Below are 16,374 nucleotides of genomic sequence, written 5' to 3'. Positions count from 1 at the left end.
ATTGATGTAATTCCAAATTGTTGTTTTGATGATGGTGCTGATTGGATTTTGACCTCAACATGGTAGTTTCTGTATACTTGCCACAGCTTGTGAAACCATTTACTGGCAATTTTGGTTGGTTACTTTTTAGCCAGACCCCAAGATGGGCGTAGTGAGTTCAGTCTTAGTCAAACAGGGCCAAACCCAGGAGAACTGGTCATAGTCATGTTTGGCACATAATATATTAAGATTCAAATGTAGTTGATCAGTGGAAAATCCATGTTTTTCAAGGTGAAATACAAAGTTTCATCATTTTAGAGTGACAAGATCATCTTTCTGTGTGGAGTCTCCATGTTCTCCCTGTTCCTGTGTGGGTTCTCTCTGGTACTCCAGCTTCCTCCCACAGTCCAAAGACATCAAGAGGGGACGAGGCTGATTGATACTCTAAATTGACTGTAGGTGTGACTGTGAGTGTGAATGGTTGTCTGTCTCTATGTGTTGGCCCTGTGATGGACTGGTGACCTGTCCAGGGTGAACCCTGCCTCTCGCCCACAGGCTGCTGGGATAGGCTCCAGCCCCCCACGACCCTTAACAGGATTAAGTGGAAGACAATGGATGGATGGATGGAAAATTGACTAAATAATTTTAGTGGCACAGTATTTACAAAATCTTTTTATGGGGACGATTTGTAACGAGTGACACAATATGGCATGGACCTAAGTTTAAGCTGTCACCAGAATATATAGACAGTACTGGCTTGTGACTAAAGGTTATTTGGTTATTTCAAATGTTATGGTCTTATTGGGCTGGAACAAATCTCAGTTTCTAGAAAGTACACTGGTTTTGAAAGGTCCCTGTCTGAGAGAGATTCATCTGGAGGGCCCTGCACTGCAAACAATGTCTCATTCTTAGATAAATTCATAAATATTTTTAGGTTATGGAGAAGAGAGAGCTTGATATTTGTTGAATTTGTTATATGCTTTCATGGCAGGTTGGTTTTAATTCATTCAAACAAAACTATAAAAGATTGTCTTGCTCTCTCAGCTCAACTGAGCTGTGCAGTCTGGTTCTGTTTTAGCCTTCCTCAGTCAGAAGACAGTTACTTACATTATTATTCCCCGTTATATGAATAAACAGACTTGAATAGAACTGCCAGTCATCAATCCACGTTGCTATTGCTATATTGAGTATACATTTGTAGATCTGTCTCATCTGTCCTCCTGTGAGACTGTAGCTGCACACTGAAGCTCAGTGGTATCGGGTTTCTAATCTCTTGACCGATGGCACCATTCTTAAAAAATGATTTGGAGTCAGTTTTAATGTCCGACTTCTGGGTGTCGAGGTAGTCTTGAAATGACTTTTGAAATCGATGATTCATGGCCTGTTCATGTATTTAACTGTGTGTTGCCATGTTTTCGTTAAAGCACGTATAGCTCTGACGATAGAAACTTAACTCACAGAGTGTGAACTTTCCAGGCACAGCTGAGGAGTTTGGTGTCAGAAATGTATGCGTTTGTTTGTGTGTGTAGACGATGTCTCCCATACAGTGCTGAATACGCAACTATGTATCAGTGAGTTATTTGTTTTCGGGTCTTCTTTCACCACTGCACACATGGTCACGAGCACTTTGCTAGCACGTTTGTTTTTACCACCACACACTCCAACCAGACAGTTCAGACGTAACAAGACAACACGTCAAACTTGCTGAAACACGTTATCAGGTGCTGAAAGGGGATTGAAATACCATGTGAATCCTGCTGGGATTAGTGTCTCCACATTTTCCCCCCGTGCCTCCTCATCTAAGTCTCTAGTTAGCTGGTGTCGCAGCATTCACCTTTGACCCTGACCTTCTTGGTTGTCTGTAAGTGGCTCAGCATGGAGACAGACTAGTGGCACCAGTCAGCCTCTCACTGTTAACACTGGTAATAAGAACGAGGCAGAGTTAACAAATCATGCCTGTTAGATTTGTTTCTAGCTTAGTGCACCCTCTGGGTATACTGTACATCCTGGTACACCAGTATGAATATATAATCAGTATAAGAATATTAGGTTGCTGAATAACCTACATTCCAAATCATTCATTTGATCTCTCTCTGAGAGACGGCGTGTTCTCAGTTCACACTCCTGCAGCAAACACACCAGAGAGAAAGAGAGAGAGAGGGAGACATGGATGGATGACTGTGTCAGAAAGAAGTAGGCAAATTGTAGATATTCAAAATATTTACTCCTATGTACAGTATTTTTGTTTATTGAATAATGTGACTGAAATCATTTCATTTTGACAGACACGCAATCTGACTGTTACTGCGACGGCCCATGTAGAAAGAGCCCAAAGAGGACTTTTATCAATGTGTCTTTTAAAAAAAGTCCTTGAAATCATAGATGGGTCGTCGAGTCCTGCAAAGCGTAGCAAATCAGCATTTGTTTATATAAAGTAGTTTATGAAAAAGTTACCTCATTCAGCATTTTACTTGTTTGATTCAATACAGTTTGTTGAATAAATATGAGTCCCATTTGGTGTAAAATAGATGACAAAGCAGGATATTATTGCCTAATGATTGAGTCACGGCTTACTCCTCTCCAGCTCCGCGCTTTGTCCAAATATGGTGACATCTGGTTGAAAAAGCCAAGGCAAGCATGTCCAAAAAACAAAATCATGCTTTTAAAATCTTTAAAATGAGGATGCACAAAAGTTTTTTTTTTTTTTTATTAATTTTTTTTTTTTTAATTTTCAGGGTGTTGAATAATTTGACAAAGATATTCTGTGTTTTAATTTATTAGAATTCTTGGTTACATTTTTTGGGATGAAATGGTAAAAAAAAAAAAAAAAAAAAAAAGGTTTGTGAAGAATTTTATTCCGGTTTTGTTTTGTCCCTGATGAAATTACACTGAGTCTATCATGAAAGGCTTTAGTGGATATAGCACCTGCTGAGTGTATTCTGGGTGTTTATGGGGAACCCTGTGGGAACCTATTAAACAGACAAATCCTGGAGGCAGCATGTTAAAGTGAAGATGCTAGCACTGCAGAAAATGTAGTCAACAAATGTTAGTCTTTGTCATACACCAAGAAGTTAAAAGTGTGCTGATGGTGCATTTACTTTTGGTTTATGATGGTGTTGTTGACTGACACCAATGTGTTTTTTTTCTCTCTGTGCTACAGGGGAGCATTTTCAGTGGTGCGCAGGTGTGTTAAGCTGTGCACAGGACAGGAATATGCTGCCAAAATAATCAACACCAAAAAGTTATCTGCAAGAGGTAAGCACACTTATGTTGCAGGGGATTTCATTACAGATTTCATTACATTGAAATTGCAACCGAAATACTGATTACCTCAAGGTTTGTAAAGTGGTGCTTTGAGTGCATTGTGGACCTCAAGAATTACAAGGTATGTTGAGTTCTCCTTGGAACTGTGCAGAACAAGGCTGTCAGAGTGAGCTGTGACAGAACCATAACAATAACAAAGCGCTGCTTTTTATTTTGAAGGCAAAATGGGGTATGTTTTTGTAACCAACTGATCAAGGATCATATCTGACAAGCATGTACGAAAAAGAGAAACATTTTTGATTTTTAAATCTCATTTCTCTACTTTTGCTTTCAACGTATGTGTCTGACAAGTGTGGGTCTCAATAAGGACTACAGGATTTTTCAGTTACACTTTATAAATTAGATACTATATTCCTTCCAAATAAAATGCCAGCTCTGCATAGAAGCTATTTGTAAATGTGCAGCTATTCTTAGCTGATAAGTTGTGTAATGGTGTAATTTTGAAGGATAAAGTGTGATAAATTTAAGAGTAGAATGCCAGCATATTCAGGCTTAATTTCTGCTCTTTTTTTACAATGTAGACAAATGGTGCAGAGTTGATAAATGAATTAGCTGTTGTAATACATGTTCTGCCATGCATTTCAACATGCTGTTTACAGCTACTGCATGCTTGAGACAAAAATGAATAAGGTTGCCTTAAAATGTCGAGCGGTTTAAATAATCAGATGGAGTTATCTTAGGAAATCCGTTTTTCCTTTATGAATATGTACAGCTCTGCTTATTAGTGGCACTCACAGTGAGTATAATTTAGTCACAAATCAATGTCCAGTCACATTGGATTTATGTGACACGTCAGATCAGTGGCTCTCCACAACTGACTACAAGTACTCAGACTAATTATTTCTCCTCTTAAATTTCTACTTGACAGAGATGCAGTAAACGTGTTATCAAGTACTTTAATAAGATAAAAAAAAATGTATAAACTGATCTTTTCATTTTAATGAATTTGAAGACATTGAAACGGAAACCTAAGAGCACTTTTTTTTTGTTCAATAAAAAATTTGAAGCTCAGTTAATGTCACATTCAGACAAACTGGCAGCTACAATTGTAGGGCTGGGTATCGATTCAGATTTTCCAGATTGATTCGATTCGATATGACAAGGATCAGGGATCTCAGTGAAAATAATCCTGTGAATTTATCAGCAAAACATAGCGTGGCTCCACAGTTTTAATGAGACTTCGGAAATGTTTTCATCGTTTTCAACGACACTGTATGGACGTATGTCCTTGCAAGTAAAAATCGCAACGGCCTGTTACTTTCTTTGCATGTTGAGAGTTTGCTGATAACTTGGGCGCCAACAGGGTTGATACTTCATGCTGCTTCTCTGCACGTCCAATGAAAAAAAAAATTCAAGTTAAAAGATCGATCTTTGAATTCTGTGAATGGATTATGAACCGTTTAAAGGGAGATCGATTAAAATCGATTCTATTGATGTTTTTAAACCCAGCCCTTTACAATTGTTAAATAAATACTGCAGTTCAGAGACACTTAGTGATTGACAATGGTAAATTACCAGGCATGTGCTAGTAAATGAAACTAATGTCGGGACTGAAGTGGTTGCATTTCATTTGTCAGGCCAATATTTGTCTTTCCAAAGGAATTAGTTTACATACATGAAAATGTTCCTGAATTTAGGAGCTGGCTGCTGCATTTCAACAATTATTTGATTAGAAATAATGGATAATGATGTCACAGTGTTACTTTAAAGGCATTTAGTGTATGTAAAGATAATTAAGCTGACCTACCTGAAGTCATGTTGACTGTCAAATACCTGGCAACATTTATACGCTGGGTCATTCAGGCTGATGATGAAAGGCAGTGATGTTGCTGGGACAACAGAAACACCTTTGATGCATGGCTATGGGACAGTCAATTTTTTGTTTAGAGATTAGTTCAATGATCTGCCTTTTGTGTTAATGTTGTGTGGCCATCGTTCCTGGCAGCAGTTTTGTCTCGCTTATGGCCTTCTCTTAAGCATCTTTTAATTGTATTAAATCCCTCCTAGATTATCCTGCTGTGATTAGCAGGAGGCTATCTCTTAATCCCTGTGATTGGCTTGATGAGGCTTCATGCAACACACACACACACACACACACACACACACACACACACACACACACACACACACACAAAGAATAAATAATTCACCTATAGGTTGTACTATCATTGGAGCTATACATTCCACTCAGCCGCTCGATTGGGAAGTGTATCTGCTTGCAGCTGTCCACCATATTTGTGAAGCGCAGCATAATCTCTCTGCTTCAACACATGATAGGAGGACTGATCTGACCTGACTGGGGGGTGCGTAAGGCTGTGCTCCTTACTAATGGATGAAACATGTTCCGTGAAACAGCAGAGCAGTGTTGAAGCTGCTGCATACCTCTTCTACCTCAGATTCTATTAATAGCTCCATGACCTATGTGACACAGGCTGCTACAGGCAGGTTTGATGCCACCGATGATCACTTGCTGCTTTCCATATGAATTGGGATTTAGTGCAGGTCATGCTGTTGTAATTGTTTGTCATGTAGCAGGTGAGGTCGTATAAGCTGTAAGCCACGGGTACATTGTTGTTTATGCCCGACAGATGGAGGTGGTTGCTTAAGGGAGGGAGGGGTCATGCAAGAGAAGGCACCCCAGGCACTTGGCAGCTGAGGGCCATGTGCCTGCACACCCACATGCCTTAAGCATGGGACTCTCATCTGACTCTCGGACTCTCATCTGACTCTTGTTGCTCTCTGTTGCGCTCTCTCACTCACACACACACACACACACACACACACACACACACACACACACACACATACACACACACATACACACACACACACACACACACACTCTTGTACAGTCAGCCATAGAAGATGAACTGAGGCGCTGATGCACTCAATCAACTGGATAGTGAACTAATGGTAGTTAGGGAAGCACAGATAGCAGACTGATATCAGAGTCTGATAATGATGCTAAATGTTGGATTGGGTATTACTTGTGATGGTGATACTGGTCTGGAGCTGATCTATATTTTACCACATTATTCGTTTACTCTGCCCGACATCAATGATTTATCAGGTTTGCACTAAATTGTAACTTAATTATGATTAAATTGATTACTCAGTTGTTGAAGGTGTATTGTTTTATAATGGAAGTTGAGATAATACATTTATATTCCGCAGATTTATATTGGTACATTTATTTGTGAAGTATTGTGTAACAAAGTTAGGAATGCAGGCTTGGTTTATAGAGGCCTCTTCAACACAGTCGGTGAGTAATTCTGCGTATTAATTACATCGTTGAACACCAGCATCCCCTTGCAGCCACCAAAGAGTTAATGCCAATCCAGTACATGTCAACAGGAAATGTAGGGCAGGTCTGTTGGGCAAGGCTTCCAGCCAATCACAGAGCTTGTTTATTGGCAGTGATCTCTGGTCAGGGGGTTGCCAGAGGTTGCGGTATGGCCTTATAATCTATCATGAAAGAGAGATGTTATGCTTATTTGTGTCTCTTCACAGGTGCGTGTGTGTGTGTGAGTGTGTGTGTGTGGAGATTTTAGATTCACCTGCAATGCAGTAGAAGTGAAATGACCTGGTTTTGGCCAGCTGATACTGTCAATGTCAAATAATGAGGACAGATGTAGTCAGCATAGTCAAGGGCTTCTTCGCTTGCATTATTCTGATCACTTTAGCGATATTAACATATTCAATTGGATTTGTTTAATAGAAGTTGAACATTTTGAATACCAACACATGATCTGCTTTTTTATTTAAGAAGTGTTTCTTTATTAAACAGTATTCAAGATCCATCTTGACAAAAGAAAAACTCAAATTAAATGAATATGTTTTACTACCAGGCAATGTCAAATTAAGAGGCTGCAAAACAAAAGATATTTTAGTCCTGCCATTATTGTAACATGTACTAGAGACGTATTCTGGTCATGACTTGTCTCTACCAAAGTGTTTTTTTCCAGCTGGGAGAGTTTGAGACTGCTTTTTAGGTGCAGCGTTTGATCGCATCCTTGTTTTGGTAAATTCAAAACTAAAGGGATGGAGACAGAGGAAACATACACGCCCATTTTTGTGGATTTGTGAGATTTTGTGGGCAATGTATCATCTTTGTACTGGAAAATTATTTGTGCTCCACTCTGTGATTGGACAACTGAGTAAAAAAATCTAAAGTGACAAGTGCTTCTGTTTTTCAACTCTTGGTGATCTGAAAATAATAAACACAAAAGACACTCTGCAGGGATTTTTGGCATCGTGTAAAGACGCAGCACCCTAATTGAAAGCAAAAAACATGCGGGCTGCACAAAAACATTCTTTGGTGAACACAAGCCCTTAAAGTGTTCTGACCTTACTAACCGTAGTGTTGTTTATACAGTCCAGTCTCCAGAATCATGTAAATTTTTCAAATGTTCGAAACATGGATTTTTTTTTCTTAGGTGACTTTATTTTTACTCCTAATCCTTGCTTGAGGCTTCCTCCTCACCTCATGGTAATGAACCTCCCCTATAACATAGGTTAGCACTTGAGTTAAAGCTGGCCTCAGGTTACTTCACCTCAGTGAGCACATCTATCCCCTTTGGCTTGCTCACTCTTCTCCTCTTCCTCTCTCTCAGTCTCCTGAGAACCACTCATCACCCTTTCTTCCCATTTCCTAATTACCCTGCAGCATCAGTAGTGCTGAATCTGACTGACCAGCAGTTTGTCCAGCTAACTAGATTAATAATTGAATGGCGTAATATTCTGATTGGGTTACCGGAAATGAGGCACTATCAATATTATTCTGAAAGGGTTTGAGTAGAGGTACTCAGGTATGAGTGTGACTTTAGTTTACCATGTGTATGGATGAGTCCAGTTTACCATGGAACAACACGAGGAATTTGCGACTAAAGTGTGAAGAGCTATCAGTTACCTCCCTCAGAGATGCCAAACATCATTGATAGTTTTTAACATTGTATCAAGCAAAGTAACCCCAATTTTCTCTTCATCTTGATGTGCATCAGATACAGAGAATGATCTGATACTCCAGGCTCAATATTTCTATCTGGTAGACTGAGCTAAGATGGGCAGTAGCACTCACTTGGTACTTCTCAGCTAATACCACCGACAGAATAAAACTGCTGTTTCTACTTGTTTTTTCATGGTATCTTTTTTTCCCATTTGACATTAAAAGTGTGATGGGTGATGTTTAACATATGTGGAAGTGGTCCACACAAGCATGCAAATAACAATGATGGAAGCTGTTGCAGGTATGAATTAATGATGTGCTTTTTGTGTAAAAAAAAAAAAAAAATACAATCTAATATTTTATCTAATTTCAAATGTACTGAATCCTTTCCTCTCCTGACTGAGAGTGTCCATCTGATCCCAGCTATTCCCCAAAATGAAACAAACTATACTGTGCCTGAAACTCAGAATAATTGTGTGTTGTGTTGCACGATTACGTCACAAATGATACTAAAAGTATTAGTAATGCCATGTTCAATAACTGGTCTGCTTGATAAGGTCACTACTGGGGAATACCGTGATTGAGCCCAGAAGTGGCATGTGATATTTGTCTGTAACACAAAAACAAAGAAGATTGTGGCAAATGCCAAGGGTGGGAGTGCAGGTGACCTTCATGCAAAGGGAGTTGAAAAATTGTAGCATGCAGTATTTGGTGAAACAGCAGCAGCGATTAGCGATGTCGTGCTCATCTCTCTCTCTCCTTGATCCAAGAGGAGGCTTTGAACACATTAATCACTCCTGCATTTTTCCTCCAACTTTGCTACCCCCATCTCTACGACACTCCTCCACGCCTTCCTCCGCCTCGCTTCTCTCATCTTCTAAGACTATAATCACTGGGCTTACACTTCACTGTCAGTCGTTGATGCCAGAGTGAGTGTGTGTGTGTGTGTGTGTGTGCTTGTGTTTGTCAGTGTATTGTGGGCCTGCTGTGTGTGTCTCCATTGTTATGCTGTCTGCTGTGCTCTGTCTGCATGCATGTACAAGGTGGTCGAACCCGTTGTGTGTGTGTGTGTGTGTTTTATGTGTGTGTGTGTGTGTGTGTGTGAAGGGGCATATATGCACACAAATATGAAAATGCATATTTTTTACTTCTTGCATCTCTGTTGTCCTCTTATATTGATACTTCTCTCATCATCTCTATCATAGCCAGTTACTCACCATTGAATTCACAAAGAGTATTTCACCCTACATTGCTTCTTGGTGACATGGAAGCTACTGGCGACTGAGGATTAACTGCAGAAAAAATGTACAATACATCATTTTACAAAATGGCACACACTATGCCACCATGAATCCATCTGTGATGATATGTAATGACACCAATTGTCTCGGCTAAAACCTGGAGAAACAGCACATATCTTCCCATTATTGCATTTGAGCTTTTCTGATCCATCACCTTTGGTTGTATCATCTGTACATTTTCTAGTTTGTTGTCAATTTATTTTCAATCACATTTCAGTGACTGACTTCTGTTTTCTGTCTCTGTTGCTCTTCAGATCACCAAAAGCTGGAGCGAGAGGCCCGGATTTGTCGCCTGTTGAAACACCCAAACATTGGTGAGGACGTGACGTCGTGCCAAAGTCCTGGGATCCATCTGGTTTAATGATATAATTTTTAACAAAATTAAACATATTTTTCATAATAAAAAGTAAGGGCCTATTTGTTATATTTTATTCAAGATAACATCCATTTGAACTTCTTGTCACAAAATGAATCACATTTCTACTACTATTAAAAGCAACCCATGCCACCAGAGAAGGCACTCAAAGTGCAACCCCCTACCAAAGTGAACTCAGCCTGACCAATGTACGAAAAAAAGAAAAGATTTTTCAAGATGTTTTATACTTCAAAATTTAATTTGTCCTTCCTTGGCTCATGCTAACCCCCCCCCCCCACACACACACACATTAAAAAAAAACATCCAAATATTGTAATTTACATTATAATGCTCTGACACGCAAGTATAACCATCTAATTTGTTTATGAAGGAGATCCCTTTATTTCCAGAACCTATCAAATTAATATGCTCTTTAATACTCTTTATTTATTTTTTCCCCCTTTTTAATCTCCTAGTTAAAATGCAGCAATATTATTCTGGAATCCTGATATTTGCAAGTGCAAATTTTCAAAAAATATCAAACATCACCCAACTACACTGGTCCAAATAATAGTAACAATAGTTATTTTATTTCTCAGTCTCAGTGTGTCTTTCTCTCTCTTCCAGTTCGTCTTCATGATAGTATATCAGAGGAGGGCTTCCACTACCTCCTGTTTGACTTGTAAGTCATCTTCTCCTTTCCTCTCTGTCCCTCATCCTTCCCTACATATATACATACATATACAATTACATAATTCTCTTCTATATTTGCCCCCCACTGCCATCACCACCCACGCCTTGCACAGCCATCTCTTGGCAATTCCCTCTAGTTTCCATGGTAACAGTACAGGAAGGGGGAGGATATGGATTGGGGGGTTGGGGGGTTGGGGGGGGGGGTGCAACAGGAAACAAAAAATGAAAGGAGTCCTTGCTTTAAAGTTTTGAAGCCCAACCTCCCCACAGTCTTCCTGTCCAAACATCTCAATTTTGAAATGTGTGTGTGTGTGTGTGTGTGTGTGTGTGTGTGTGTGTGTGTGTGTGTGTGTGTGTTTATGCAGGGTGACTGGAGGTGAACTGTTTGAGGACATCGTAGCCAGAGAATATTACAGCGAGGCGGATGCCAGGTAGGTGCACTGCTTTCACCACAGTATTTGTGACAAGGCTTCTCTTCATTCTTGAAGGGGTTGTTTTTTTATTTTTTTTATGTATTTTCATTTTCTTTTGTGATGTTGTTCTACCTGTTTTCTTCTCATCACTTCCTACCTCCTTCTAAGCTCTTCTGTACTTTCTCTTCAATTACATACCTGTTCTATACATGTGTATTGTCTTTTTTTAGTTTTCTCCTTTCTTCTTCCCCCCGTAGTTCTATCTTCTACCTTTACCTTTGCTTCTAATTCCTGTCTTCATTGCCATAATACTACATTCTTGTTCTTCCTCACTTTTCTCCTTTTAGTTTGTAGTATTATACCTCTCCCTCCTTTGCTTCTTCCCTTATACCACAGTATAGTACCAGTTAGTAGGGCATACACTGAACAGAACAGACCTTGATATCAGTCCATGGTTTGCAAACAGAAGTGCTTAATGGACAACTTAGTTTCAAATACAGAATTTTTTTTTTCATTTTTCTCAAAGTGTGTTGTGCAATCCTCAATCTCACTATCATTCATGATGGCTCTGGAAACTCAGTCCTACTGCTATCAAACTTTGGAAAACAATAAACTACCTCATCAGCCTGATTCAAAAAATACAGTGAATCTCAGAAGGTTAGTATTTCAATTGATTTTTGTCAGTTACAGTTTGACTGCTTGGTAGCTTTATTTATCTATTGAATGGTTTGACATCACAACCCCCTGTGCTAATGATGATCAACTAAGTAACTAATGAAGCACCTTATTTAGACATAAGGGAAAATTTCCAAAAAGGATGCCATAACAAACAGTTTTAAGGCAATGTGAGTCATTTAAAGAAAATAATTAATACCTCAGAATTGACTAATTTTGAAAACTGCCTCTGCCCCTGTTTTCTCGAGTCTGTGCTGGGTTAATGGATGTTAATTAAGAGGGTGCAAGTGCAACAAAACATTAGTCTTTTATTACAGTTGTCACCTTCGCTGTGCTCTGAGATAATTTCATGACACTGAGAGTCTTTAAGAGAGCGGATAGGCTGTTAACTGCATGAACAGTGGTTGAAGCACATTACACTCCTTTCATCCAGTCTTCTTTAGGTTTGGAGCAAGTGTACTTCTCATCTGTAACCTCAAATACTGCCGTGTGGAATGATGTCATATATACTTAGTGTTATCCCATCTGTGAGGTTCTCACATTCCAGTTGCTCATGAATTCGCTAATGGAGGATTTCCTGCAACTTACAATACCTGCATTCATCTGGAACCTAGACGGTAGCTGATATTTATAGTTGTATCGATAAACCCTTTTTAAATGAACCTTTAAACAATCCAATTATCTTCGTAGGTGCCTGTAGTCAAGGGTACATCCGTTCCCAGCTATGTTGCTCCCTTCCTTTTACCAATGTTTTTCCTTTATACTAGAGATGCAAGCAGAGCAGAACAAATGGCCCGGTCCACCTTGAGTGTATTTATGTGCATATGGACAATCTTGCATTCTCTCTTTCTCTCAGCCCTCCTCTCAACACTCCTTTTAATCTCCACCATCATCACCGCCACCCATGCTGTTTTATATTTCTGACTCCCACCACTTGTGCTTACTCATTGACAGACACAGTTCACTTCAACCTAATGTGGAAGAGGAAATGGAGTATTGGGGGGGTGGACAGACAATAGGCTAATGGAAGAGTGAGAGAGATACTTGAAAGTGACATTGCGATGGGGGTGTTAGTCCATTCAGTATCACTGAAAGTGAAGCTGAAATGTCTGATATTGTGGAAACTCTGCAGCCTACTTCAGCAGCTAGTTTATTTATTTCCAGTCATCACTTGAAAATCTGAACTCAAATAGTGTTAGGTAGCTTGACAGTGTAACTGGTTTGTAGTACATCTTATTCATGCATTTCTAATGTCCATCTTGCAACATTTTGATTAAATAATTACTTTTGTTTACATTTTTCTCAACTAAAAGTCATACTGAATCTACATTATTGACCAGATTCTTTCATCTCCTCATAGAAAAAAAACAGTTTACTAATTTAAATCAAAAGTGACTCCAGACGAGTTTGGTAACGCTGGCCATACAGGATAATCTAGCTGACTTGAATTCTGTTTCAGCCTGCCTGACAATCGTCAGGGTGTTCCTGACTCAATTCTGATCATAAATGATTATTTACCCAGATGATCTGGTAATGTGAGCTAATGATGATTGGTGTGGACCCAACTATTTAAAACATGTTTGGTATTTTGGACTTGAAAATTGGGATGATCTCATCAGTCAACTCTCTTAGCAGAACCACATGTAACATTGAGAAAGGACTCATAGAGCAGCTGACAATGTTGTTAAGAATTATAACATCGAGGACTAACATTAGCTGCAGATTTGTCCCTTCTTGAGATCACATGGGAAAGATCGTGTGAGGCGCTGCACTACTTCCTGTCATGAATGATGGGCCTTCAAGTTGAAAAACTTGGAATGCGTTCATGTTTGAGATTTGAGGGAAAAACATCTTTGAAGATATGCTTTATGCAAACCCGATTCAACAGTTGGTCAGACTTTTAAAACTCTTGGAGTGTATTCCCAGGTTAAATGTGTGGTTTTTTTTACCCAATTAATTCACCTCATTACATGATTACAAGACAATGAAGTCCTTAAACCTCAGTTAGTCCAATTTGTCTGTTCTGTTAGACACAATGAAGAGAGGCCAATCTTGCCCACTTAGCAGATGCATTAGTTGTTTTGTTTACAAATCATACCATGACATTTCATCTGATTGGATTTAACATAGTGGCTGATGGATGAAAGATTTGTCCATCATTCAATTACCTGAACAACTTTATCCTATTCAAGTTTATGTATCCGTTGTTCTTTGAGCAAGAGGCATGTTAAGATCATGGGCTGACTAACAGTCTCAGCACATGGCGAGAGAAATTTGATCCATTGCTATGATTTTATTTTATTTGTTGCACAAAGCACAAGTAAAACACTGCATGTATGATTGTACAATGAAGGGGAGTTCTCTTCCCACACAATTGTAATGTATTTTGTTAGAAATGTCAGATCATAGTCATAATTTAAAAAAAAACCCAAAACCTTTTAATACCATGTGCTCAGTACAGGATATCCAAGGCACTTGGAGAGCAAATACTACTATAGAAATCTGACATTCTCTCATTGTGTTGACTTATTTCTAATAGAGCCAAACTGAACCAACACTCTAACAGCTTTTCATTTTATAGTCGAAGTAGACCCATAAATACACACCAATAAATATTTCTGTTGGGTCCTCAAATGGCAGAGACAGAAAGAGAGAGACCATGTGTGTTTGTATCGTATTCTTTGTGCTGTTCACAATGACTCTCATTTATCAAAGGAAGGTACAGGAAACATGCATATAATAGGTGTATGATAATCTCCACGCAAAGCAAATAACTATCCATCCATTTTTTTTACACCACTTATCAGTTAAGGGTAACGAGGGGGCTGGGGCCTATCCCAGCTGCCTTGGGCGAGAGGCGGGGTTCACCCCTGGACAGGTCGCCAGTCCATCACAGGCAAATAACTAAATGTCGATTAATTTCAGCCTCATCATTTCTTGATCAAATGCCCTCTGTGACCGGTGAGGTATGACCTTTGTCTTACATCACACTTGACAAAGGGTTGGGCAATCAGTTCTACTTTCAGATTTCCAATTTCTCCACTGAAGGACAAATAAAGGTTCATCTTATCTCTTATCTTATCTTAGATCGTCCAGTCGTGCTCAGTAGAAATCACAAAATTGAAGTTGTAGAGTTGAGTCACTCTTGGCCAAGCTGAGAGAGACAAGTGGTGCATACAATATTTTCATCCTCTCATTGCACTGCAGTGCTGCTCATCGTATATCTTATATATATATATCTTTTTTCTCTGTCTACTGGAGTGTTCTCATTTGTGTGGTCGCTCTCTGTATGTAAAAGATGCATGCCAACGTTACACATGTAGACTACTCATTTAGTTGTAGACGTGCAGACTCACTGTTGCAAAACTGCGTCAGGCTAGCACAACAGGTGGGAGGGTCAGAACCACAGAAACGGCAGGAACGGTTGGAAAACTGGGTCGTAGCATGGTTTTAATTCATGTGTCAAACTGTTGATTAACTGCTTTAGGCAATTTGATTATCTTTGGAAAAAATCAGTTGTTATTCATTCCCTCAATCTCCAGTTCACGATCTGATTGCCACATGACACAAGCCTATTTTGTTATATAAACTAGATTACAATTTATAAAGTGATGTGTCAATAACAAACTAAACAATGCCTATGTACTTGTCAGTGGTAACTGCTTGTTGTTTTGAATTTCACACTCATGAAACAGATCTTCACATAATATTTGCCCAGTGTGTCTTAGCAATAAATGAGGCATTTTTGACAATAACTGTCATTAAAAAAAACATTACTGTCTGGCTAAAATATGAAGCTCCATATGTGCCGACAAGTATTACATCCTCTTGTTAACAGACTCAGTTTATTTCCACTTAGGGGTTTATGGAGGATTCTGCAACTAAAACTTGATTGGGTTCAATATTCAACTACCAATCTTCAAAAGTGCAGTATATTTTTCAGTGTGTGTGTGTGTGTGTGTGTATGTGTGTGCGTGTGTTCCTGCCATGTACGTATAGTATTAAGAACTGCCTATCCAAACCCCTTAGTGATTGCTGTCACTCCCATCCACATTTTAACCCCTGTAGATCGTATCGATCCACCCACACACACACAACAAATGCATACTCACTTTTCTTTCACCTCCCTTCTAAATGTCAGTCATCCAGGCCAGCTCCCCACCACCCCCATCCCCACTCCCTTGGAGACCAGGAAGAAGTAGGACTTTAATTAGCTTCGATAATTAGTCAAGCACACGCATGCACACACAGACCCCTAAGTGTGCTACATCACACCTTGTGGTCCCCCTATCAGAATCTTTTTTTCTCTTCTTTAATGTTTGATTGACTTACACATAAATCTACTCTAAGATATTTTTGCACCAGTAGAAAGCAGACAGACATAAAAAGAAAGTATAAAAAAAATGTTGCTAAAGTTGCTTAATTGAGACTCTAAATTGACCGTAGGTGTGAATGTGAGTCTGAATGGTTGTCTGTCTCTATATGTTGGCCCTGCGGTGGACTGGTGACCTGTCCAGGGTGAACCCCGCCCCTCCCCCGAAAGCCGCTGGGATAGGGTCCAGCCCCCCCGTGACCCTTAATAGGATAAACGGAGGAAGATGGATGGATGGAAAATGTAGAGGGACTTTGGAATTTTTTCTCCTTGCATTTATGATGGAAAATAAAGAGTCTTTGAATTCTGGATTGTAG

At 39.4% G+C, this 16,374-nt stretch overlaps 1 protein-coding gene across 23 annotated transcripts in view; it reads left to right on the top strand.

Annotated features, from left to right (window-relative positions):
* camk2b1 (calcium/calmodulin-dependent protein kinase (CaM kinase) II beta 1) overlaps positions 1–16,374 on the top strand; it is a 78,032-nt gene that overhangs the window by 3,820 nt on the left and 57,838 nt on the right. For all 23 annotated transcript variants that reach the window (XM_086206862.1, XM_086206857.1, XM_086206855.1 and 20 more), the window contains exons 2-5: positions 3,140–3,234; positions 9,804–9,863; positions 10,532–10,586; positions 10,963–11,028. In XM_086206862.1, coding sequence (XP_086062988.1) covers positions 3,140–3,234; positions 9,804–9,863; positions 10,532–10,586; positions 10,963–11,028 — 276 coding nt within the window. The remainder of the gene's footprint in view (positions 1–3,139; positions 3,235–9,803; positions 9,864–10,531; positions 10,587–10,962; positions 11,029–16,374) is intronic.

This window comes from Aulostomus chinensis, chromosome 6, assembly GCF_037954235.1.
Source record: "Aulostomus chinensis isolate RoL2024-O1b breed Wild chromosome 6, RoL_Achi_v1.0, whole genome shotgun sequence".
Taxonomy (NCBI): Eukaryota; Metazoa; Chordata; class Actinopteri; order Syngnathiformes; family Aulostomidae; genus Aulostomus; species Aulostomus chinensis.
Note: the sequence above shows the minus strand (reverse complement) of the source record. Positions and strands in the feature narration are given on the sequence as shown.